The 24981-nt window shown below is 36.7% G+C and overlaps 1 protein-coding gene and 1 pseudogene across 2 annotated transcripts in view; both read right to left on the bottom strand.

Annotated features, from left to right (window-relative positions):
* The window catches only part of DDX46 (DEAD-box helicase 46), a 55528-nt gene that overhangs the window by 8352 nt on the left and 22195 nt on the right, over window positions 1–24981 (bottom strand). Inside the window, exons 12-21 of one of the 2 annotated variants that reach the window (XM_090288298.1) lie at window positions 22628–22706; window positions 20835–20917; window positions 16478–16642; window positions 15806–15968; window positions 12534–12727; window positions 9130–9267; window positions 8661–8810; window positions 5338–5511; window positions 3537–3755; window positions 2728–2872 (exon numbers count right to left, since the gene is read on the bottom strand). In XM_090288298.1, the coding sequence (XP_090144424.1) occupies window positions 2728–2872; window positions 3537–3755; window positions 5338–5511; window positions 8661–8810; window positions 9130–9267; window positions 12534–12727; window positions 15806–15968; window positions 16478–16642; window positions 20835–20917; window positions 22628–22706 (1510 nt within the window). Of the gene's footprint in view, window positions 1–2727; window positions 2873–3536; window positions 3756–5334; window positions 5512–8660; window positions 8811–9129; window positions 9268–12533; window positions 12728–15805; window positions 15969–16477; window positions 16643–20834; window positions 20918–22627; window positions 22707–24981 lie in introns of both variants that reach the window. The other variant, XM_090288297.1, reaches the window with a different exon arrangement.
* On the bottom strand, window positions 10739–10951 carry LOC150000784 (large ribosomal subunit protein eL38 pseudogene; annotated as a pseudogene).

The following is a 24981-nucleotide window of genomic DNA, read 5'->3' on the forward strand; positions in this document are numbered from 1 at the left end:
GGGATTAAGAAGCATAATTTGTTGTTACAAAATAGACAGGGGGAAGTTAAGAATCATATAGGAAAGGGTGAAGCTAAAGAACTTATATGCACAACCCATGGACATGAACTAAGGGGGCGGGGTGGCATTGCTGGAGGGCAGGGGGGTATTGGAAAGAGGGGAGCAAAGTAAAAAGAAATTGTGGCTACTGTAACAGCATAATCAATAAACCATACTAAAAAAATGTTTTTGAGAAAAATGTTCAGATTAAATGGAAATGAAGGGAGGCAGCCTACTAGGCAGTGGAGTTAACACATTAGGTAAATAAATCAAAATGGAAAGTGTCTTTTAAATTCACACATGAATGTATGAAATAAAGGTTAGAAAGCAAACCAGATTACTCCTGGTTAATGCATTACTCATATCCTTTGAGTTATGGTATTAACTGTCCTTTTGTTAGTTTTTTTAAAGGTCTGCATGAACTTTTAAGGGCATAATTTCAGAGGCAATAGTTGCTTAAACATCCATTAAGTTTATTATTAATATTGCTGACTTACTTTCTAACCTAAACTTTGGCCAGAATGTTCAACTTAATAGAAGAATAAACAGATGAATCCTTAAAAGAAAAGTCCTTTTTCTTTAGTTATTTTCAAATTTGACAGAATTGTCAAAACTGAAAAGAGGGACTTGCAGCTAAGATGAAGGCGTAAATACATACACTGCATCTCCTCACATTTAAGAAGGAATTTACAACCATTTCAAAACAAAAAGCAAAAACAAAACCAGGAAATCGAAACTACAAGGAAGTTCAGCAAAGAAATAAATAAGAAATAATCAGCCAGAAAGGTAGGGGGTGGAGGGAGCCGGGACAGAGAGAAAGAACAGCGGAGCAGCGGCTACAGGGGCAGGGCTTAGGAGGCAGCACGACTGGCTGGATGGCTAGAGGTGGCAGTGGCTGGCGGGCGTGTGGCTGGAGGATGCAGCTAGCAGTGCAGCGACTTTAGCCATGATGAAAAATAGTCATACAGTTTAAACCCCAGAAGCGATCCTACCCCCAAACCAGACGGATCCCAACACCAAACCAGACTGCATAGCTTGTGGTTCCAGCCCCAGGGAAAATAGAGCCATGTTGCTTCTGACTGTGAAAGCCAGTGGGGGTTGGGGCAGAGGAAGAAGCTACCAGTCTCAAAAAGGGGAGAGCCTGCTTAATATGGGAAGCGGGAGAAGTGCCTGGAAAAGCAGCAGCAACCGGCACAGTTCCCTCTCAGGCCCCTCCCCCACATGAAGCACCAAAACACGGTGAACTGTGTTGCCCCATATTGACAAATACCAAAGGCACTGCTCCCTATAACATTACAGATGCAACAGCTCACCTAAACACAGAGGCAAACACAGAAAGCTGTCAAGATGAGGAGACAGAGAAGTATGGCCCAAAAGAGTTCCAGTGACAGAACTAAGCTACAAGGAGATAGCGAACCTAACAGATGCACAGTGTAAGGCACTGGTGATAAAGATGCTCACAGACTTGATGGAAAAAGGTTAAACGAGATGGGGAAAAAATGAAGGCTATGCTAAGTGAAATGAAGGAAAATCCATACGAAATGAGTGGTGAAGGAAAGGAAACCAGGATTCAAATCAACAAACTGGAACATAAGGAAGAAATAAACAGTCAACCAGTACAGAAGGAGGAAATGAGAATTGAAAAAAATGAGGAGAGGCTTAGAAACCTCTGGGACAGATTTAAACATGCCAACATCCAAATCATAGGGTTGCCAGAAGGTGAAGAGAGAGAGCAAGAAATTGAAAAATTATGTGAAAAAATAATGAAGGAGAACTTCCCAAATTTGGGGAAGGAAATGGACATACGAGTCCAGGAAGCAGAGAGAATCCCAAACAAACTAGACCCAGGGAGGACCACACCAAGACACATCGTAATCTAAATGCCAAAGGTTAAAATAAAAAAGAGAATCTTAAAAGCAGCAAGAGAGAAGAGAATTACCTACAAAGGGGTACCTATAAAACTGTCAGCTGATTTCTCAAAAGAAACTTTGCAGGCAAGAAGGGACTGGCAGGAAATATTCAAAGTAATGAAAAGCAAGGACCTACAACCAAGATTACTCTCTCCAGCAAAGCTATCATTTGAAATGGAAGGGCAGATAAAGTGCTTCCCAGACAAGGTAAAGCTGAAGGAGTTCATCATCACCAAGCCATTATTACCTGAAATGTTAAAGGGACTTCTTAAAGAAAAAGATCAAAACTATGAACATTAAAATGACACAGGATCACAACTATCAACAACAGAAGCTAGGGAATGGAAACAAAGGCAAACTAAGCAGACAACCAGAGTGGCAACAGAATCATAGGTACGGTAAACATATGGAGGGAGGTCAGCTGGGAGAGGGACGGAATTAAAAAGCATAGTAGGAGGGGGCAGAATAGACAGGAGGATGTTGAGAAGAGTTTATATGCATGACCCATGGACATGGACTAAGGGCGGGGGACTGCTGGAATGAGGAGGGGTTCCTGGGTGAAAGGGAGCAAAGGGAAAAGAAATTGGGACTACTGTATCAGCATAATCAATAAAACATACAAAAAATCAAAAAAAAAAAAATTGGAAGGAGTCCCAAATTTCTAAGTAAATAAAATATGAAACTAATTTTTAATATGTATTTCTTGTTTTTTAAAACTGATTTCATGTTCTCTCCATTACATCTAGGTCAACCTTGAAACAGAACCAACAGTACATACTTTCAATTGCCAAGTAAATTTTCCGCTCTCCTTCCTTGGGTTCCTTGCCAGGTGGGAAGTATGTTCCTCTGATTGTAATTGCAGCTTCAGAATATTCACTGATTCTCTGCAAAGCTTCCTTAGACGTGACTTTCCATCTAGCAGTCTATAAAAGAAAGGGTGGAGGGAGGGAAATCACTTCATAACAGGATGTAAACATTGAGTGTACTGGCAAAAATTAGGCTGTCTAAATCATATTAAGGTCAATAGTAACATTATAATTAACACCTTCATCATAAACTCCCTTAAATCCTAATTACCTAGCCCTGGCTGGTGTGGCTCAGTGGACTGAGCGTTGACCTATAAGCTGAAAGGTTGCTGGTTTGGTACCCAGTCAGGGCACATGCCTGAGATGCAGGCCAGATCCCCAGTTGGGGGCATGAGGGAGGCAACTGATCAGTGTACTTCTCCACTTTGCAGTTACTCTCCTCTTTCTCCCTCCCCTCCTAAATAAGATCTAAATAAATAAATAAATCCTAATGTACCTAGAACATATTCATAAAAATGAAATTTCGATTGTTATCTTCCCCATCTAGATAAAAGTAGCTATTAAAATGTTCATGGCAATTTGTAAAGTATATGATTTTCTAACCACTATGCTACACGCCTGAAACTAATAGAATACAAAATAATAATGACTATAAACTGTAATTTAAAAAATAAAAATAAATTAATAAAATTAAATGTTTATGGGTTTTAAAGAAGAGATTTTGACTCCTAAGAAGCAGAAGTTTCTACTCGATAACACAATGTTTAAACTTGTTACTTGCCTGTGGGAAGTCATTGATCTCTAATTCTTCCTCATATCTCTTAAAAGATTCATTCTGTCCACCATCCTGTCTCTCCTCCTCTTGTTTCTCCAAAGGCACATAATTCAGCTTGGCATTGATCTTTTCAGCAAGTTGTTCTGCAATGGTTTTTGCAGACACAGTGGGAGCCAGGATGGTGCCACCTCTTAGAATTGCATTGGTGGCCTGTTGCATTACATCCTGCAATGAAAGAAGGTCCACAGTCAAATCTCAAATGAGGGCACAGACAAGATCAAGGAGCCCATCGATTATTCTCTGGAAAGCCACTAACTAAAGCATCTCTCTAACGCAGAGTCCTACCGTATGTGCAATGTAGCAGTATATATTTGTAACGGATAGTTTGACCTATCTCTCTTACTTTGATGAGAAAACTAAAGAACATTCAACTCTAAATAAATAGTTCTACGGGATCATAATTAGGCAACTCTTAATATTAAACACAGTATAATATTTTAAAAATCATTTACATACTTTGGAGCTCCCAAGAATTTTCTCTGAATTTGACTGTCCGCTACCACTGAGTTCCTTCTCTCCCCATGGCCCATCCCAACATGTAGTAAATTATAGTACATGACTTAGGACCTTTTGTTTTTTAATTTGAACTTAATTTTACTATGTGCCTAACATGGACAGAATTCTTCTGTGGGTAATACAGGACTCATACCTCAATGTTTTCCAACAACAATGAAAAGTTACAGCTATTCGATTTCTCCAGTACAAATCCCGCGATACAGTGAGACCGCAATAAGTGAACCGCAATATAGCGAGGGAATACTGTAGTTATTAACAGTAATAATCCCAGAGAATTTAGGTGCTGCCATCCCTGTTCTCAGAGGTGGCATAGGCTTGGGTACAGTAAACACTTCAGGATAACTCACTGGCTAAACAAAACAGATGCAGAGACCAGAAGCTCCAAGCCTGGTTGTGGCTGCCTCACTCACTCAGTGCACTAGTCTCTGGCTTTGTCATCACAGCTTAGATGCTACGGACCTAAAACTATACAGCCTACTCGACAGAGGGCCCTGCAGGTCCCCCAAATCTAAAATTCTTCAAAATGCTGTTAAAATTAACATGCTATTCTTTGGGAATGCTGTGAAAATTTACCCTTAGTGGGGGGGGGATTGCTGGGGGAGGGAGATGCTGGGTGGAGGGGAGTAAAGGGGAGAAAATTGGAACTATTGTAACAATATAATCAATAAAGAAAAGCTGGAAAAAAAATTTACCCTTAGTTAATTTTAAATCAGTTAAAATTTTAAATTTAAATGAATTTTAAATTTAGTTAAAAATTTAAAAAGCTCCAAAGAGAAAGACAACATGTAATATTTAACACATTCTTCTACTGTTTAGTATGAGTAAACAATTACATGTTAGTTTGAGTCATATAACTAACTGGGTGTCTGCACTTCCAAGGAACTGTTTGCCCCAAAACCCACCCAACAGAAGCTGATCAAAAGAGAAAAAGAGCTATTTCTTTAGATTCTGGTAAGAACGATCAGCATAATACTTTATAAAACTCTCCATGGCTAACATGCTTAACAATTAGGCCTTCCAGAATAAGCATTAAGACTTCAGTTAACCACACACTAGAGAAATCATCCAAATGCAATAATCAAAGAATTCTGTATTCAGAATGTTAAACTCTCATTCATTCAGTGTCTAGTGGACTTGTCATTTACTTGTGCTGACATAATTCCTAAAAAGCATTTAAACCAAAGAACTTGTAGAAAGTACTGACTAAATCTCAGAACAAATTACTTAATACCTGAGACTCAATGCCCAAATTTTTCTGAGCATTGATTCTAAGGGCCAATCTCTTAGCAATTTCTAATTTCTCAGCATTTCCTGCAGTTGGAGCAGGAACACTAGATGTCCCAGGAGCAGCCATATCCTTCACTCTCTTCTTTGAATTAAACATGCTTTCAATTTGCTCATCAATCTAAAAAAGAAAAAAAAGATAATTAGTAAAAATTAGATTAAAAAACCAATTTAGGTATACCTACAAAAAATAATACAAAATATTTCTACCAAAAGTCTAGAATCAGACAGTTACATTTATGTTAATTCAACCAACAGATCAATGGAAAATATGCCAGCTACTGGTTAGGAGCAATACATTTCATTTTAAAAAATTAGTTACCTACAGTGAAAAAAATAGAGAAGAGATACAATGCTGCATGAACCACTTATGTAGACTCCTAAGTGGTCTGAAAATACATCCCAGTTCAGCAAATAAGGAAGGTGTGTTGTCAAGACAGAGCAGCCAATATGATGCATCTAAGATGCTCCAGAGCTCAGGCCTTGGAGCCAAATTATATACTGTACTGCGATGAAAGAAGCTGAAAGAAGGGCAGTAACTCAAAGCCAATGGAATATTTAAAAAAGAGTCAATGGTCCTCAGGCGGGATGGTACAACATGTTCCTAAGACAAGGCTCCCAAAATTCTTCCCAACTCCTAATATGCAACCAGGTTTGCCTTAAAACTGGGAAACAGAATTAGAAAAGATCGCTTTACTGCTTTATTCCTTTGAATTAAGAGAAGAAATGAGAGTTGGTTGCCCATCAAAGCAAAAGCAATGCAGAAAGCCTCCACTCTCCAGGAATCACACACTGCCTACAGTGACTGTGCAATCCTCAGGCTTGTCACAACTACCTCATAAACTATCCGCATTCCCTTTTGAAGATACTTTCTGCCGGCAGTGATAACTAACACTGCCCCACTACAGAAATGTAAACCCCTTCACATACTCAGATTAGGCTAACAAGGCCTGATCTCCTAAATCACCGACCAGAGGAAATTCTGTTCAAGGTTTACATTTAATTAGGTTACTTTAGAAAGCCCTTTTACTGAAATGGCCTTTTTAAAAAAAATTTGTTATTTAATGGGGGATTTTAGTTATCAACTACTTTTAAACTTAACATTTAACTGAGTGAGTTAAAGAGCATATATTGCACTAAAATCCAAAACAAACACATAAAATCGGGAATGGAGAATGTGTACGGTGCTAGCTGGTCGGGGTAATGTTACTTTTGACTTTATTCACTTCAGTATTATTCTAATTTTTTACCAAATAAATAAATATATATATATGTATATATATATATATAATTTTAACAATGAGAGAAACAATAAAGATTGCATTTTGAGATTTTTTAAAATGTTCAAAGTGACAAAAAAAAGTGGTCTAAAATCAAGGCCACAAATTCTTTAATGCTTTTCCCCCCTTCAAGAGGTGGAGCCTGTCCTAGAGTGTGGGATGGAATGTGTCTTGCTTCTAATGGATAGAATAAAGTGGAACTGCTGGTGTTTGACTTCACAGACTAGTCATAAAAGGCACTAAGTCTTCCTCTCTGCTCTCTCTAGGATCGCTTACTCTGGGGGAAGGCCTCTGCCATGCTGTGAGGACGTGCAGATGGGGTAGTAAAGAATGGGAAGCAGTCTGCCAACATCAAAGGAAGTGAGCTGTCTTGGAAGAAGACTGCATCGCTGCAGCTAGTATAGCAACCTGACTGCACCCTTAGGAGACACCTAAGCCAGAACTACACAGCTAACTGGCTCCTGACTTCCTGAGCTCCAGGAACTGTGAGATAATAAATGTTTATTGTTTTCGCCTACTAAGTTTTGGAGTGATTTGTTACACCATTACAGATAACTAAAACATCGACTGAACTGAATTTTAAGCCAGTCTGGTACTAGAAAGCCAGTCTGGGGTTCACAGGCGACCTGGGTTCTGGTCCTGGCTGTGCTTAACCGCCAGAGTGGTCATGGACTAAATACTTTTCTGGGCTTCAATCTCCTCAAATGACATGAACAGATTGAATTTCTGATTTCCAAAAGTGCATTCTAAGCTAAGGTTTTAATAGGGTATGTCAAAAACTGTTACATGATCAAAGATCAAATATGTTGAAAAATTTCTGGGTTAAGCAAAGTTAAACAATAATGAAGGATTTTTCCACATCCTTTGATATGCTAATGCTATTACTAGTGGTATACACTAGGCAGATTTTCCAAAATTCTTTTATGATGAGAACATCCTCTGGGATACCCTTCCACTCTTTTTATGAGTGCAACATAACGGTCTGACAACCCTGTAAAAAAATAAAAAATAAATCTTCTAAAGTTCAAGCTCCTTGAGAGTTAGGGTTTCAAAGAATACTCTCTGAAACCCTCAACTTGCTAAGTCCTCAGGATCCCTCTTCACTGATCACAAATAATTCCATAAGCTAAGAACATGGACTTTAAAGAACAATGAAATGGGTAGGGCCCCAATTCATTATCATACGAGCTATATAAATCTGAAAAGGTTACTATTTGTTCAAGCCTCAGTCCCCTCAATTATAAAATGGAAAACTCGAGTATCTACTTCATGTAAGGAAGTAAATAAAATAATCCCTAGCACAGTGCATGGGCTTTAGTAGCACTCAATAAATGCTGACTATTATTATTAATAAGGATGTTCAATAACAATTAAATTTAGAAAGATAAACATTAGTACCAATGTTGCCAATGATATGGGAAGCCAGGCACTCTTACACACCACTACAGTGAGTGCAGACTGATAGACTCATCTTGCTGATCTGACAATGTTTTAAGACCAAATCAGATATACCTTTTGGACTAGCAATGCCTTTTATACACTCATCCTCAAGATTGAATCTGATGAATGTGCAAAGTTAAATGTGTAAGGATGAAGCAATGAAATATAGTTTATAATAGTACAGTATATTCCAAATCATAAATATATAGAAATCTATACATTAAAAAAGAGGGGTATGATTCATCAAATGGTAGAATATCCATAGAAGAGAATATTATGTAGCCATCAAGAATAATTTAAGACTGAATGTGCTAAAATGGGGAGATTTCAACATAAGGCTGTTATTGTAAAATAGGTCATAAAGCAGTATGATCTAATTTTAATGAAAACATAAGCATGTGAACATACATGCATACTTAAGAAAAGGTTGGGAAGAGTACAAACCAAGGTTTCCAGTAATTGGCTATCTCAACAAGCATATGGTAAGATCTCCAGTATGGAAGGAACAACTGTTTCAATGGGCAAGAATGAGGTTTAGAACAATACTTACATCAACTGCAGCATCCTCATCATCTGAATCTTGCAGACCAAGAGCTGCTTTTTGTAACTTCTTCCTCTCATTAGCCAAAGCTTGTTCTGTTTCATCAAACTTGAATCCCTTACCAGAGAACCCACTGCTCTTTTTAATTATTTTCCCTTCCTTTCAAAGGAAAAAAAAAAACGTTAATTTCATAGGAAAAACTTTAATGTTCAGAAATTTACAGCCATTAAATATCTTTCAAGGTGTAGTATGCCAATTTATCAAAAACACTTCATCTAGCATGTGTGAAAAAATAAGATCTTTGGGTTAAACTACTCAAAATACTAAGTTGAAGCAAAAGAATTTTGTTTTCACTTCTTTTTTCCCCCTCTCTAAAAGAGATAAATGAAAATAAACCTTTCAAGATTTACAAGTATTAAATGTTCAAGATTTAGAACACAATAACGATTTGCATTAAAATGGGAGTTAAAAAACTCACAGCTTTCTGTTGATCTTTGAAATCACTCCATAGTTTCTCTAAATCTGGAGGCACTGCAGTCCCCGACAATTCTAGAGCTTTAATGATGTCACCAGCATAACGGGCTTGATCTTCCGTGATAAAAGTATACGCGTAACCCTAATGAATGGTGACAAAATGAAACTATTAAGACACTAGCAAGGTGAATCCTACTTAGATCACAAGTAAGATATAATCTAAACCACCCAATAAATCTTTTGAAGACTGACTCCATTACTAAAGAATTTTAAAGGCCATAAAAAAGTCCTACTAAATCCTTTAATGGTTGAAAGTGGAGTATCTAAGCTTAATATTTAGAAATGAAATAAGCAAAACCAGAAAATTTCTAATTTCTTATGCATAGAAATATGTGATTTTACATAAATGTACAACTGTATTGTCATATATATTTTCTTTAATACAATACTTTCCCTTCTTTGCTTACAATCTCTTCCTCCACTACTGCACCACTCTACCCCAGCTACCATATCAACTTCCTAGAATTTAGCTTCTCATATTATTTTTAAAAATCTATTTATTTTTAGACAGAGGAGAAGGGAGGGACAAGGAAAGGGAAACATTGACACAAGAGACAATGATCAGCTGCCTCTCACATCTGCCCCGAGGGGCCGAACCCAAACCTGCAACCCAAGCTGTGTCCTTTCCCTTTGCAGGACGCCGCCCAGCCGACTGAGCCACACTAGTCAGGGGCCCATATTTTAAGTTTTTTTTTAAATATTTTATTTTTATTTAATTTTAGAGAGTGGAGAAGGGAGGGAAGAAGAGAGGAAAAGAAGCACTGATGTGAGAGAGATACATTGATTGGTTTCCTCTCACACACCAACTGGGGGACCTGGCCCGCAACCCCGACACGTATCCTGACTGGGAATTGAACTAGTGACCTTTTGGTTCACAGGCCAGCACTCAATCTGCTGAGCCATGTCACTGGTTAGATTCCCAGTCAAGACACATGCCTGTGTTGTGATGTCTGCCACCTCCCTATCTGCCCTGTGACACCCTGTACTTTCCCATTTGTGCTCTTGGTGTTTGGGCTGTGCCTGAGGCTTCTCAAATAAAATCACGTGTAAAAAAAAAAAAAGCAGCAGCAGCATATGTGTGGATACAAATGGTATATAATGTTGTTACATACAAAAGTGAGTGATTTTTTAAAAAATTTAGTTATTTTTGTAACCTTCTTGCAAAAATGAGTCAACTACAACACCTCCTTGGGATTCCCTAAAACCTAAGGCTCCACATGTCCCCAGCAGCTTTTGGTTCAGGCAGGAGGAAAGACTGGAGTTAAAGTACATGATTAGCAAACCACAGATTGCCATCTTCATAAAATACTCTGCTTCTGCCACTGAATTATTATAAATTTTAAAACATGGTTTAGTATTTTATTTCAGCAATATCTAGTCACCATATTTGACCCATGGTTTGCTTCTGTACTGCCCATGAGCTAAAAATGCTATCACATTTTTTAAAAGCTGTGTACACACACACACACACACACACACGTGACAAAAAACATGGGGCCCCAAAAGGCTACAATTTTTAACATTTCAATACAGTTCAGAGCAGCATGTGTACTTCATTTCAGCTCCTTCACTGCCAAACTTGGGGCAGGGACTGCTTCAATTTCTCTGCCTTCTCTTTGTCTGTGATGGCCAAGGTATAAAGGAATCTGCTGCATCAAACTCTGAACGCCACATTATCCCCATTTTTTCTTGACCTTGACAGATCTGGCATCCTTTCGCCTGGCTGTTAGCGAACAGCCCCTGATTTCCTTAATTTTGTGACGCATGGTTATGATGCATGGAGAGAATATGGCCAGCACCTCAAATTAACCCCTATTACCCACATACTGCCCTCAAAAGAGTATCAAGCTCTGGCTGGATGGCTTAGCTGATTGGATCCTGATAAACCAATGTTGCAGGTTCGATTCTGGATCAGGGCACATACCTAGGCTGCAGGTTTGATCCCCAGCCCGGGGCATGTACAGGAGGTAACTGATAGCTCTTTCTCTCTCTCTCCCTTCCTCTCTCTCTAAAATCAATAAACATATCCTCTGATAACAATTTTTTTTTTTAAGTCAAAAGACACTTAAAAGGATACAGTTTTGCACTGGCTGGTGTGGCGCAGTGGATTGAGCACCAGTCTGCCAACCCAAAGATCCTGGAGTCAATTCCCAGTCAGGGCACATGCCTGGGTTGCAGGCCAAGTACCCGGTTGTGGGTGTGTGAGAGGCAACTATGTATCTCTCACACACCAAAATTTATCTCCCTCTTTTCCTCCCTCCCTTCCCCTCTCTCTGAAAAAGTAAATAAAGTCTTTAATTTAAAAAATATATACACTTTAATAAAAACAGAAGGCTAGTTTTTACTACCTGTCCCTTCACACAAATAGCTTCCCAAATCCACGGAGTAACTCAGGTTAAAAGATTAAATGCCATCCTTACTTATGAGCTGTGTAACCCTGGGCAAGTAATTTACCTTCTATGTGCCTCAACTTTTCACATCTATTAAATATGAGAGTATCATCCACCTCAAAGGGAAGTTGTGAAGATGAAATGATAAACATAAAGCGCTTCTGCGCTGGGCACTTTCTTTTTTTTTTTTAATTATTTATTTTATTTATTTTTAGAAAAAGGGGAAAGGAGAGAGGGAAACATCACTGTGTGGTTGCCTCTCACTCGCGCCCCCAACTAGGGATTTGACGTGCAACTTAGTCATGTGCCCTGACTGGGAATCGAACCAGCAACACTTGGCTCCCAGGCCGATGCTTAATCCACTGAGCCACAGCATCCAGGGCTTTGTGCTGGGCACTTAATCAGCACTCCATATATATAACCTATTACTATTCATGCTATTATTGCTTCAGTATGCAGAAATGACTAGGGTTGGAAGACCAACTATACAGCAAAATATTGTGCTCCTTCAAAAAGTCTGAATTAAACCTACAGTTAAGCAGAATGCATGAGTCAGAAAGCAAGTGATATGCATGAGGATTGGTGGGGAGGATGACAACAGGAGAGATTAGTGTGGCTGCAAGTATATTTTATGACCCCACATTTTTTTAAAGAAAGCAATGACATATTCTGAACTATATACATGGATGTATACAGAAATTTTTAGGCAGGTAAAAAGTTCTAAAAGGGGACACCTACGGTTAATACCATCTAACTATAGAGAACAGAAAGGTATCTGGTAATTTTCAAAATACATAGACATGTATATGTACAAAAATGTAAACACCTCAACTATTCCTCATTCTTTGATGACTGAGGATTTTCAAAAGGTCCCCATAATTCTGATTAATTACTCCTTAAAATAGTAAAAACACATATTTTAATATAATAAAAATCAAATTAAAATTTTTTTTGTTACTTTGTTGCCTGCTCTTCCAGTCCGTCCTGCTCTGTGCACATAATCTTCATAATGGTTAGGGCAGCTGTAATTTACAACAAGAATCAAATGTTTCACATCTAGACCTCTGGCAGCAACAGAAGTGGCCACAAGAAGTTTGCAGGTCCCATTCTTAAAGTCATTTATGATGCTATCTCTGTCATACTGATCAATACCTGCAAGTAAATTACACATAAAAGTTGTAAAACCTCATGTTCAAATTAAACTTTCCACTTTCTCTGTCAGAGAAAAAACTTAAACATGGAGTAAGAAACAAATCCAACTTGTACTGACCACACATTTATAGAAAATATAACATTTAAGAAAATTTAATGGCAAGATCAAAGGTTACTGCTATTTACTCACTTATGAATCTTCTAATTCTATCCTTGCTTGCCCCCTTTCATGTATATAAGGCTTATAATTGCAGAAGCCCAATCTCAGAATCACTACCTCAACTTGTTTGGGGAACAACAGAAGAAAAAGCAGGCAGATTGAGCCTATACTGACAGGATTTAAATCTTTCTCCTTCTGTAGGTTTTATAGAGCCTCACTACTCAGTCTTATCCAAAGACCAGAAGCAGAATCACATGGGAGCTTGTTAAAAGTGCAGCATCTCAGATCCTATCCCAAGTTACTGAAATCAGATTCTGCATTTTAACAAGATATCTGGAGACTGGCAGTGACCAGAGGGGAAGAAGGTAGGGGAGTAAGAGGGGAAAGAAGGGGAAGGGTCTAATCAAGGAACTAATATAAATGACCCAGGGACATGGACAACAGGGTGGGGACTGACTGTGGGAAAGGGGGGAGATGGGCGGGGCAGGGGAGAACAATGGTGGAAATATGGGACAACTGTAATAGAACAACAATAAAAAATATAAGAATACAAAATAAAATATCTAGGCCGCATTTAATATTTTAGACCGTAAACATATTTCTTTGAAATCTTGGAAGCCTAAAAAAAGGTATTTGGGTGACTTCATATGCACATTAAAGTTTGAGGTATACTGGTAAAATTTACCCAATGGGATCTCTTTTAAACATGTTACCAAAGAGCCTCAGACTGAGTGACAAAGCAGAACATAAAATGCCAAAATGTTCTATTACAAGATGCCCAAGCCACATATATATTCGAGGATGGGGTTCCCAGGAATCTCTAGTAATTAGAGAAGGGAATGGGATAAATTCTCAAACCTTGAAACTCATTTTTGCAGCAAGAGATACTCTAAGATTTCATACAAAATTTAATTTTAAATTACACAAAGTATTTAGCATCTATTTATTAATTTATACTACCTAATATTTTAAATGTACTCTTCAAAGATTGAATTAAAGAAATAATTCGGATGTTATGTCAAAGAAACTAGGATACATTACTGTACCCAAAAATCTCTTAAGGAAAATAGAATGAATATTAATATAAATTTAACTTGGTAATTAAAAAATACCAAAACTTTTAATTTAGCCTGAGGTATCCTGACTACTAACCCAACTAACTATACATATTTTATTCCATGGAAATGAATATAATGTGCTAACTGAAGCATATGGGATGCCTACCCAGCAATCTTCAAGTTTCTTCCTTTTTAACATAATCCCAATTTTGTTCACATATCTATCCAGCACATGGTCATGTGTCTCAAACCAAGCATGAGCATAATTCTCAGCCATAGGAGGTGAACTATAATTAGTGTAAAGCCAGCCCTTCTCAAACTTTCTGTGCTCAGCTACCTCTGCACTCTTAAAAGTAATGAGGACCAGACCCAGAGGGCTTTAGTTTATTACAGGTCATCTCAATCAATATTTTTTCTATCAATATTTAATATATTAAAGCTAGAAATGAGGAAATTTAAAAGTACTTATATTTAAAAATAAAAATAAAGCAATTACATGTTAAGATAAAAAACATTTCTCACGAAAAATAACTTTCCCAAAACAATAAAATAATTTATTAGAATTGTCTTATAATTTCTTTTTTGTCTGACTTAATTTCTTTAACATCTGGCTTAATAGAAGATAGTTGAAGTGTTATAGCTTCTGTATTCCATCTGTTTCAATATAACATACCACGAAGCCACTAGAAAACACTACACACCAATGAGAGAATGAAAACGGCAAATAACACAGTGGGGATATTATGGAAGTACTCTTGACTTCATGAAAGTGTCTGAGAACCTCAGGTATCTCAGGACAATCCTTGAAGAACCATTAATCATTCACTCCCCTTGCTTATGAATGATTTGGGCATAAGCATGTGATGCAATTCTGACCTAAGAGATAAAAGTAATGGACAAACCTTTCCTCACTCATATACACATTTCCACTAATTATTAATATTTCATATTTCTCTAGAGAAGCTCTTTTTGGACCAACTCTCCTGCAGATAACAACTATGAAGTGTAGACACAATATAAAGAAGAACTACCTGAAGGCACCAGAGTGACTGAAAGCAGACAGAAACTGGAAAGGAGTGGACACATGGAAGAATATAATGATACTGTTTTGAATTTAGAATTTTATTTTACTTATTTATTTTAAACTTGGGGTGAGGGCCCTGGGCAATCAGGTAGGGAAGACAAAACCAGACAGAAATACAGTCTTACTGACAAGAAACAGAAGAAATAATTCGGGACAAACTCAGGACCAGAAAAGAGAAAAAAATCCCAGAAATAACAGAGTGGCTACACTCAATTATGCATAAAAATGCTGCCCAAATATTTGAGCCCTAAACCATATATTCATGAAACAGAACCCAAGAAGCCCAGTTATGGGTAAAACAATTAATGGATATTTCTGATACTGTCCATTACAAAAAAGATTGAGCTAAGAATACGGGTCCAACCATATTTTGTTAAAAAACAAAATTCCCACATATGTAAATCCCAATATATTTAATAATGGTGGTATTACAAAGAAATTAAAATGTTCCCTTAAAATTTCAATTAAATCTCTAACACAAATGATGAAAACCTCTAGGTAACATGACAGGATGAAAAAGCACATAACATGAATCAAAATTTTAATTTCAATTCCTTCTTAGCTGATCAATAGCTATGGCTATGGAATTTGGTCAAACCAATGTATTGTCTTATTTTACTTGAGAATGGAGTAGTAATAGTATTGCTGTAAATAAAACTGAGACAGGTGATATAAGATTTAATTCTAATTGAAGAGTACAAAGTAAATTATCATTCAGAACACAGCACAGTACTTGGCCCAATCAGGTATTTAAGAGATACTGCATCAAACATTACCTCCATGGAGAGACATGCAAGGATAAGATGCTCTCATTAAATCTTTCAGAAGCCCATCAGCATGTTCCTGCTTATCCACAAATATAATGACAGATCCAGACTCTTGATAATGGCCCAGAAGCTCAAGTAACTTCAAGAATTTCTTTTCTTCTTCAATAACAATCTAAAAACACCAAATTGCAACAAGTTAATGAAATAAAAACCCAAATACATCTCTTGAACAAAAACACTTATTTTATTTGTGGCAAATAAATAAGTGACAATTTGCTAAATCCCTAGGAAGAATTAGAAATTTTTTTATTTGAATTAGTAAACCAATGAGATTTTTAAAAATTATAACTTTCAGAGAATAAGAAGCTAGAGAATGCGGACAAATGATCATCTGTTCTCTCTGCTTCTTAACTTCACATCCTATTAACCAAAGAATAAGACAGCCATGTGACATTTTTACCTACCAGCCCACCACTTCTCATGGGAGAAACTATAAGAGTATCTTATTTAACAGTCAGATCCATGAACAGCACGTATCAAGTGTATCTGGTAAAACAGGGGAAGGCTGTAGTTGATGTATACTATTTTATAAATGACCTGCCTACATCACAGTGATCTCAAAAGGATCTCACACAGCCTACGCACCCAGGGAAGAGAGAACTGCCTAAGGATTGTACCCACCACTTGTTGCTCCACATCCGAGCAAACCACACTCCTGCCTCCAACCTGCACTTCAATGGGTTTACTCAGGATTCTGCGAGCCAAAGCCTCCATAGCTCTGGGGAAAGTCGCTGAAAACATAACTGTCTGTCGATCAGGACGGACATTATCCACAATGCGCATGACCTGAGAAAACATTATAAGTGAATATGTGAGTGTGGTCCCTAAAAATCAAATGATGTTAGAACCAAGTAGAAGCAGCTTGAAAAGACCTATTCAGTGACTTAACTCGTTCCTCTCAGTTTTCCTGTCTCAAGAAGCAACAATTCTAGTCATCCACATGTTTAGGCCAAAAATCTAGGAGCCATATTTGACTACTTGTCACACTCCCAATCCATTAGCAAAGTCAGTAGTCTCGATCTGCAAACTGTATCTAGGATGCAACTGTTCTCCATTTAATACCACTGTTTACCTTCATTGATTCAAAACGTTTTTATTGAGCAAACATTATGTGCCAGGGACTTCTCTTAAGTGCTTGAAATAGGCCATAAAAATAGACAAAACTTGTCTTTGTGAAGCTGATATGCTAATAAGGTTGATAAATATACTTTGTGTCAAACGGTGATAAGTACAGAAAACAGAATGAACATGGACATATTGCTGAGGGGGTGGGACAGAGGCGCGAAAGGCCTCCGTGCCTACAAAGCCCTAGAGGAAACAGGTCCTAGTGCTCTTGTGATGACTGGTATAAACAAGAAAAAATAATGAAGGTCTTGACAAGAATATAAAGAATTTTAGGATCACATTTTCACTCCAATCCAAGATGATGTGAAATCTGAGAAAAGGACAGTCCTACCCAAGGCACTTGTAAATGCTGGGCTCCCGGCCCGAACCTTCACCACCTCTCAGCTAGATGGCCTCACCGGTCTCCTAACAGGTCTTCCCGCCTTCATCCTGCCCAATGTGAAATCTATTCTCCACCCATATGCCAGTGCTTTCAGTAGAAACTATTGGTTGACCACAGACATTTACTTTTCTTCCTTTGAAAAACCCTGTAGAAGTAATACAGGGAGTTTTTATTCAAATTACACAAACCAACAAAGATGAAGACAGAAAATGGTAGCGACATTCTGATTAAGTGGTATCTCACTTAGCTGACCCAAGAACTCTAAATGCCAAAATGAGAATGAACTAGACTTTTAAGAAATAGTTCCCTTCCACCCTATCCTGTTCCGCTTCTTCAGAAGGGTCAGTCACTCTTCACCAGCTAGTTTTTACATAAATTTGAGTCAACTGAAGTCCTTTTCAGTGCTTTCCAGAAGTTCCATAATTTTCTGCAGATATATCTTACATATCTTCTGTAAGGTTTTTTTTTCATGCTTTGGTAAAACATTTTCTAACTTGCTGGGAAAAGAAATGTAAATGACTTCTTTTACTGACTTTGTATCTGGAAAATTACTCTTACTAATTGTAATTATTTATCCACAGATGAGTATGAATCTACTTTCCAAACATTATATCCTTTTCCTACTTACTTTCTAGGACCTCCTCCAAAATGTCCAATGTCTGTTAAGAATTTTGTTTCTTATGTTAATAGCTTTAAAGTTTCACAGTATGTTGTAGGCTTTTTTATAGCTATTCTTTATCAGATAAGAGAGGTCCTCGAGTAGTTTGTGTTGAATTTTTAAATCGTGAGTGAAATTTTATCAAACGCTTTTTCTACATTGAAAAATGGTATGGTTTTTCCCCTCTATTCTGATAATAGGGTGGACTGTATTATTTTATTTTTCTAACTTTAAACTGGCCTTGCATCCAAGATACTGACTTCAATATGCTATATATTTGATTTCCCAATATATTTTTTAGTGTTTTTGTATCATTGTACATGAAACTGTAACTTGTTTGATCTCAATATTCTACTGTCCTATAAAATGGATTAGCCATTATAAAAAAGTTGGCGTTTCTAAAAAATTAAACATAAATTTTCATTGAATCCCACAATTCTACTCCTTGATATCTACCCAGGAGAAATGAATAAATAAATCCCCACAAAGGCTTGTATGTAAAAGTTCATGGCAACAATATTCATAACAGCCAAAAAGCAGGAGTACAAATGTTCATCAGCTGGTTAATGCATAAATGAAATATGACATATATCCAAATAAAAGGAACTACTGACATGGATGAGCCTCAAACACCTTATGCTGAGGGAAAGAAGCTAGATGTATATGGTATGATTTCATTTATATGAAATGTTCAGAAAAGGCAAGTCTATAATGATAAAAATAGATTAGTGTCTGCCTTGGGCTGCGGTGGAAACAGAAAGTAACTGTAAATGGGCACAAGGCATCTTTCTGGTGATGAAAATGTTCCAAAACTGCACTGTGGTAAAGGCTGCACAAGTTGTGTCTATACTGAAAACTGTTACATTATACACTCAAATACAGGTAAACTTTGTGGCATATAATTAGAGCTTAATAGAGCTCTTTTAAAAATAAAAGATTACAACGATCTTATTAACTGGTGAGCATTCCCTCTTTCTCATACATTAAAATAAAGTATAATTAGGAATATAATTATTCATTCCATGAATGTCTGGTAAAATTTGCTAGTAAAAAATAATCAGGCACTGGTGGTTTCCTTGTGGGAAAACTAAAAGTTTATTTCTTTAATAAATTTAAGACTCTTCCAGTGTTCCTGCTCTTGAGTCTCTTTAAAGCTTTCAAATACACTGGCATACACACACACACACACACACACAACATGGAGAAAATAGATTTTGCAAGGAAATGGAATTTTTAAAAAACCTAGTTCCATCTTCCATCTGATTCTTCAATTTCCTCTACTCTTTCCCAAATGGACCTTTGCCTCTACTCAAAACACACGTTGAAAAGCATATTCAATATCTGTCCCCTCCCACAGACCTGTTCCATTTCCTAATGTTTATCTAGTCCTTTGTCACATTATGCTCAGATCAAGCTCTCCACAGCTTCCCCGCAGGGTCCCAGTTCTACGCCTTGGGTCCCAAAGGATAAATTCAATGTTTCTTTCTTTTTTTTTAAGATTATATTTGTTTGTTTGTTTGTTCATTTAGATTGAGGGGAAAGGGCAGAGAAAAACATCATGTAAGAGAAAAACATTGACAGGGTGCCTCTCGTATATGTCCCAAAAGGGGACTGAACCCTCAACCCAGGCATGTGCCTTGACCGGGAATCAAACCGGCGGCCTTTCTCTCTGAGGGAAGACATCCAACCAAGTGAGCCACACCGTAATGCTTCTTTCATGTGACAGGCTTTTTTCAAAGAGTTACAGGATGCTATTAAGTCCTTTACTCCAAGCTAAATATTCCTAATCCCTTTCTCACATGGCTCCATTGTTACCATATCCCGTTTACTCTCTTCTGTACTCCTCTATATCAAATTTAGAATGTGGTCCTTAAATCTAAATGCAATATATGCACTATCATATGACAGGCGATATAGTTTTAGAGAATACATGAATAACTGAAAAAAACGAACACAAATTTTAATCTTATCCCTTTCCAGTATCCCATTTCTATTACTGCAACTTGTGATTCAAAACAATTTTTGGCAACTCATACTTCTCTTAAGAAAAATTTCTAGTATCTTTTAACATGCATTTCTCTAAGTTTATTGCACTGAAATTTTGTATTTGAGCAAATAGTATGTGCGAGGAATACAACAGTCAGGCAAATACTTTAGCCTCAGTTTTTACAGCTGGAGAATATAAACATGTGCTGTTTAGATCATGAGGTAGTTAAAAGCATGGATTAAAGCAATTTATTCGGGAGTACAATAAAACTACAAAATATAAATATGAAAACTTGTTTCTTTCATTAGCATTCTAATTTTAGCAATGATGGGATTTTGTTTTGTTTTTATTTTATTTTTTATTGATTTTAGAGAGACACGAAGGTGGGGAGAGAGCAGAGAGGCAGAGAGAGAGAGAGAGAGAGAGAGAGAGAGAGAGAGAGAGAGAGAGAGAGAGAGAGAGAGAGAGAAACATTAATTTGTTGTTTCACTCATTTATGCCTTCACTGGTTGATTCTTGTATGTGTCCTAAGGATCAAACCCACAACCTTGGCATATTGGAAAAATGCCCTAAAGAACTGAGCTACTCAGCCAGGGCCAATAATGGTTTTAGATGGCTAAAGAAAGCCTGCACAAATACCACCTGAATGAGTTTTATGGAGAATTAAAAACATAAATATCTATTTCAATTTCATATGCCCCCAATGTACTATACTATCACACAACAGAAATGTGTGAGAATTTGAGAGACCACACAAAAATTTCATTTTCATGGTTGTTCAATGGTTTATTTTACAGTTCAAAACACTAAGGAATCTAATGATTACCTGTGGTTCAAAACCCATGTCAAACATTCTGTCTGCTTCATCTAAAACAACATATGTCACTCTTCGAAGATTTGTGACCCGACCTAAGATAAGGGAAAATAAAAAAAGACAAAAGGAAAACTAAAAATGTGTCACAATTCATTTTATGGCTACCAAGAACATTAAAAAACTGTAAAGGGAACTAAAATGCCTAACCTAACCAGAGGGGTAAGTTAGGTATCTTTAAACAGTGAAAAGAAATTTTGGTCTACAATGTCTTAATCTAATGGCAAATACTTTTCTGACAATGGGTACATGAGGCCCTTTATTTTGTCAAACTCGTCTCTTGCATACCATCATAGGGCCTGGAGAACCTGTAAAATTCAGAAAACAGCCCTCTCCAAAACACATCATAAAACTAAGACTGAGATGAAGCATCGAGCCACATCAGCCATTATCTGACAGCATCACCTAGGAAAAAACATATTAGAGATTACAGCGTATGTGTGGAAAGCAAGTTCCAGTGCCAACTATTTCAGAAGCAGAAAACCTTTCTTTATATTACTTTATTACCTACTTCCATATAGTCAAAACTTCTAATGGGCACTTCAAAACATTAATGAGAAGCTATGCAACACATTAGGTAACTAATATTTTACATTACACAAAAACTAAGTACCAAAATGTATTACATAGATATTTTTCTATACAAAGATATATATTCAATTTAATTAAGTACTTCCACTGGTCTAAATAAATGCAATATGCTTCTTAGCCAGTGACAATTAAATATATAAACAGAAAACCTTTCCAAACAATTAACACAGGCCCTTCTATGAATTGTTGAATCAATCACCTACCAAAGAGATATTAAAATATTATCAAAAGCACAGATAAGGGAAAAGGATAAAATTAATCAAGATGAATTTCAGAAGGAGACTTAATCAATGCAGCATTGAGAAAAAACAAGAGATTATTTCATGAACATTCAACCCAAAACTTTTCATATGCTGTACAAGCACAATGACTTATCAAAAAATTTCTATGTCACTTTGCCAACTCCATATAGAACTGGAATTAAATAGATACAGAAATTCAAGCCAAATGCTATTAGACACATGCACTACTCAGTTATTAATACTCTACTGTGTATATGCTAACTACTGCAACAAAAACCTTCAAAAGCATTTTCTTCAAAAACAGAAGCCCAAATAAACACTTTCTAATATTTAAATATTCCATACTAACATCTGTAGCCCCAAGTAATTTTGCAAGGTTGGGAACAGCGTTAAATCACCTACCTTTGATGGTTTAAGTCTCGGAAGCCCAGTTCTATAAATCCTGAAGGGCCTTTCTCCACAGAAGTTAAATAATGTCAACAGTTTAGTAACAGTTTTGATAGGGAATAATTTAACAAAGTATAACATTTGAGCTAAAAACATGCAATATTTACAAAAGATAAAATTTCTTAAAGCTGCAATATCTTAAGTTATCCAGTATTACAAGAAAATACCAACATCTGTGGGAAAAGTCTAAATTTTACAATGCAAAACAAAGTCAGGCTAAACATGGATTAGGAATCTATGTTAAGTGCTAAAAAAGATGAGATGGAGTTTTGAAAACAAATTTTCATTTAAATTGCAAAAACATTATGAATGCTTAAAACAATAAGCTTGTTACAATAAAAATTTTAAGATATGACAGCTTTAAGAAGAAATGTAGAAACCCTTTGATGGGTTTCTTATATCTGCTGTGATTTAACAAAAATGTATAGAATTCAAAAAAGAGAAATGAGAAAAAAATTCCCAACTTACCACTGTTAGCTGCTAACATGTCAATCATTCGACCCGGCGTACAAACAATAATTTCAGCACCTCTTTTCAGTTCAGCAATCTAAGTAAAAAACAAAAGAACTTTTATAGTCTATTTATCATTAATGCTTAAAGGGATACGAAAATACTTCCAGGATCCCTGCACAGCTACATAAAGAAACTGAGGTTTGAATAGAAGACTCCAGAGCTTCCTATTTAATATACTGAAATGCTGGAGTACTAGTAATATGTAGTGGCAATATGACCACATGATGCTATAACTTTGAAATCAATAAAAATCAGAGATTTTTACCAATTTTAACTTGACACAGTCCCTCAAAACCAAGAAGGAACATGAGATGGCAGTAAATAAAGCAATAAGATTAACGTTTTTCGTAAAATAAATAAATAAATAAATAAATAAAATTTTATTGATCACTTCTAGAGAGAGGGAAGGGAGAGAGAAAAACATGCCCCAATGGAGGACTGAACCCACAACCCAGGCATGTGCCCTGACCAGGAATTGAACCAGCAACCTTTCACTCTGCAAGACAACACCTAAGCAACTGAGCCACACCAGGTAGGACTACGAGATCAATGTTTTTCAAAAAGAGTTGTTTCCATTAGTGATTCATGAAATCCTTAAGTCCAATCAGCATTTTAAAAATAAAGAGTGAAAAATATTACAATGTGTTAGACTATAAAACTTTTGTATGACTTCCTATGTAAATATACTAATTGTGCATGTCCCAGATTATTTTGTAAATGAATTTCTTACTATAAGCTGTGGTTAAAAAAAAAAAAAAAAAAGACAAAGATAAACTTAGAAAACTAAGAGCAAGTGTTTAAAATAGCAATGGTTTAAGAGAAGCAAATTTTCTCAAAGTGTGTCCTAGAACCTGAGAATACAAGTACTCAACAAGGGTTTTGTGGTCAAATAAGTTCAGAAAATGCCATCTAATTTAACCCATTTTTCTAGCATCACAATATATTGTACGTAAGCACATTAAAGAAGAAGTCTTGTAGGAAAGAAACCTGTTTTAATTTTGTAGAATCCAAGATATCCAAAACTTATCTGGTCATAGAATGAACCCAGTTTTTTTCTTCTAGTTAAAGTAAAATATCCAATGACTATCATTTTTTGTTTCAATTTATTGATTTTAGAAGAAGAGAGAGAGAGAGAGAGAGAGACAAGAAGGGAGAAAAAGAAAGAAACATCCATTTGTTGTTCCACTTATTGATGTATTCACTGGCTGATTCTTCTATGTGCCCTAACCAGGGATCGAATCCACAACCTTAGCATATCAGGACAATGCTTTAACCAATGTCTGTCATTCTTTAAAAAACACTTGTGGAGAAATGCCAGATTAAACAGTGAGTAAAGAAGGTATGCTTAAATATTTTCTTCCTGAAATCATTTAATTCAACTGAAATTCTGATATTAATGTATCCCACTAATTGCCACCTTTCAAAGATGTCACATAAATTAGAGAAAATAAATGGTGTCCAGAAATCAGAAAACCTAGGTTCGTGGACAAACTACATCTTGTTAAAGATTTTGGTCAAAGTACTTAACCTTTCTGAATATTTACTTACCTAAAAAATGGAAAAAATAGAGATTGAAGATGATGGAGGAATAAGTGGAAGCTACACTAACCTCCTACCAGAACCAATCTGGAATTACAACTTAATTGTGGAGCAATCATCTGGAATAACCAACTGAACACTAGCTGGAGAGAAGTCTTATAACCATGGAGAGACAAAGAAGGCCACTTCATCACAACGTGACTGGCAGACCATTACCCTCCAAGTGGCATCAGCATGAGGTGAAGCAAAAGCCCCGCCTGCAGGAATTAATCTGCCCCACCCTCAGTGCTTAAACCTGATGGCTGATCACAGATTGAATAGAATAACAGCTAAAGGAGACGGACAAAGGCAGAAGATCTCCGGTAGTCTCCAAAGGCTACCTAGGCCCAGACTGGTACACAATCTGACGCCTCCAGGGGCAGATCCAGGAAGTGCAGATCAATCTAACAAGCAGCAACAAACAAGAAGAGTCACAAAAATGGAGACACAGAGAAACAACCCCCCCATCGAATTAGGAAAGGAGGAATCCCCAGAAAGAGTGCCAAATGAAATAGAGGAAACCAAACTATCAGACATGGAATTCAAAACATGAATTATAGGGAGCTCAATGAGCTCAAAACTTAAAGAAAACTACAAAGAACTCCAGGGAAACTACAAGGAACTTACTGAGAATTACACCAGTATGCAAAAGGACATAGAAGCTATCAATAAGAGCCAGGAGGAAATGAAGAATACAATTTCTGAACTGAAGAACACAGTAGAAGGAATTA

Source organism: Furipterus horrens, unplaced genomic scaffold (genome assembly GCF_987537825.1).
Source record: "Furipterus horrens unplaced genomic scaffold, mFurHor1.1.pri manual_scaffold_10, whole genome shotgun sequence".
NCBI classification, from domain to species: domain Eukaryota; kingdom Metazoa; phylum Chordata; class Mammalia; order Chiroptera; family Furipteridae; genus Furipterus; species Furipterus horrens.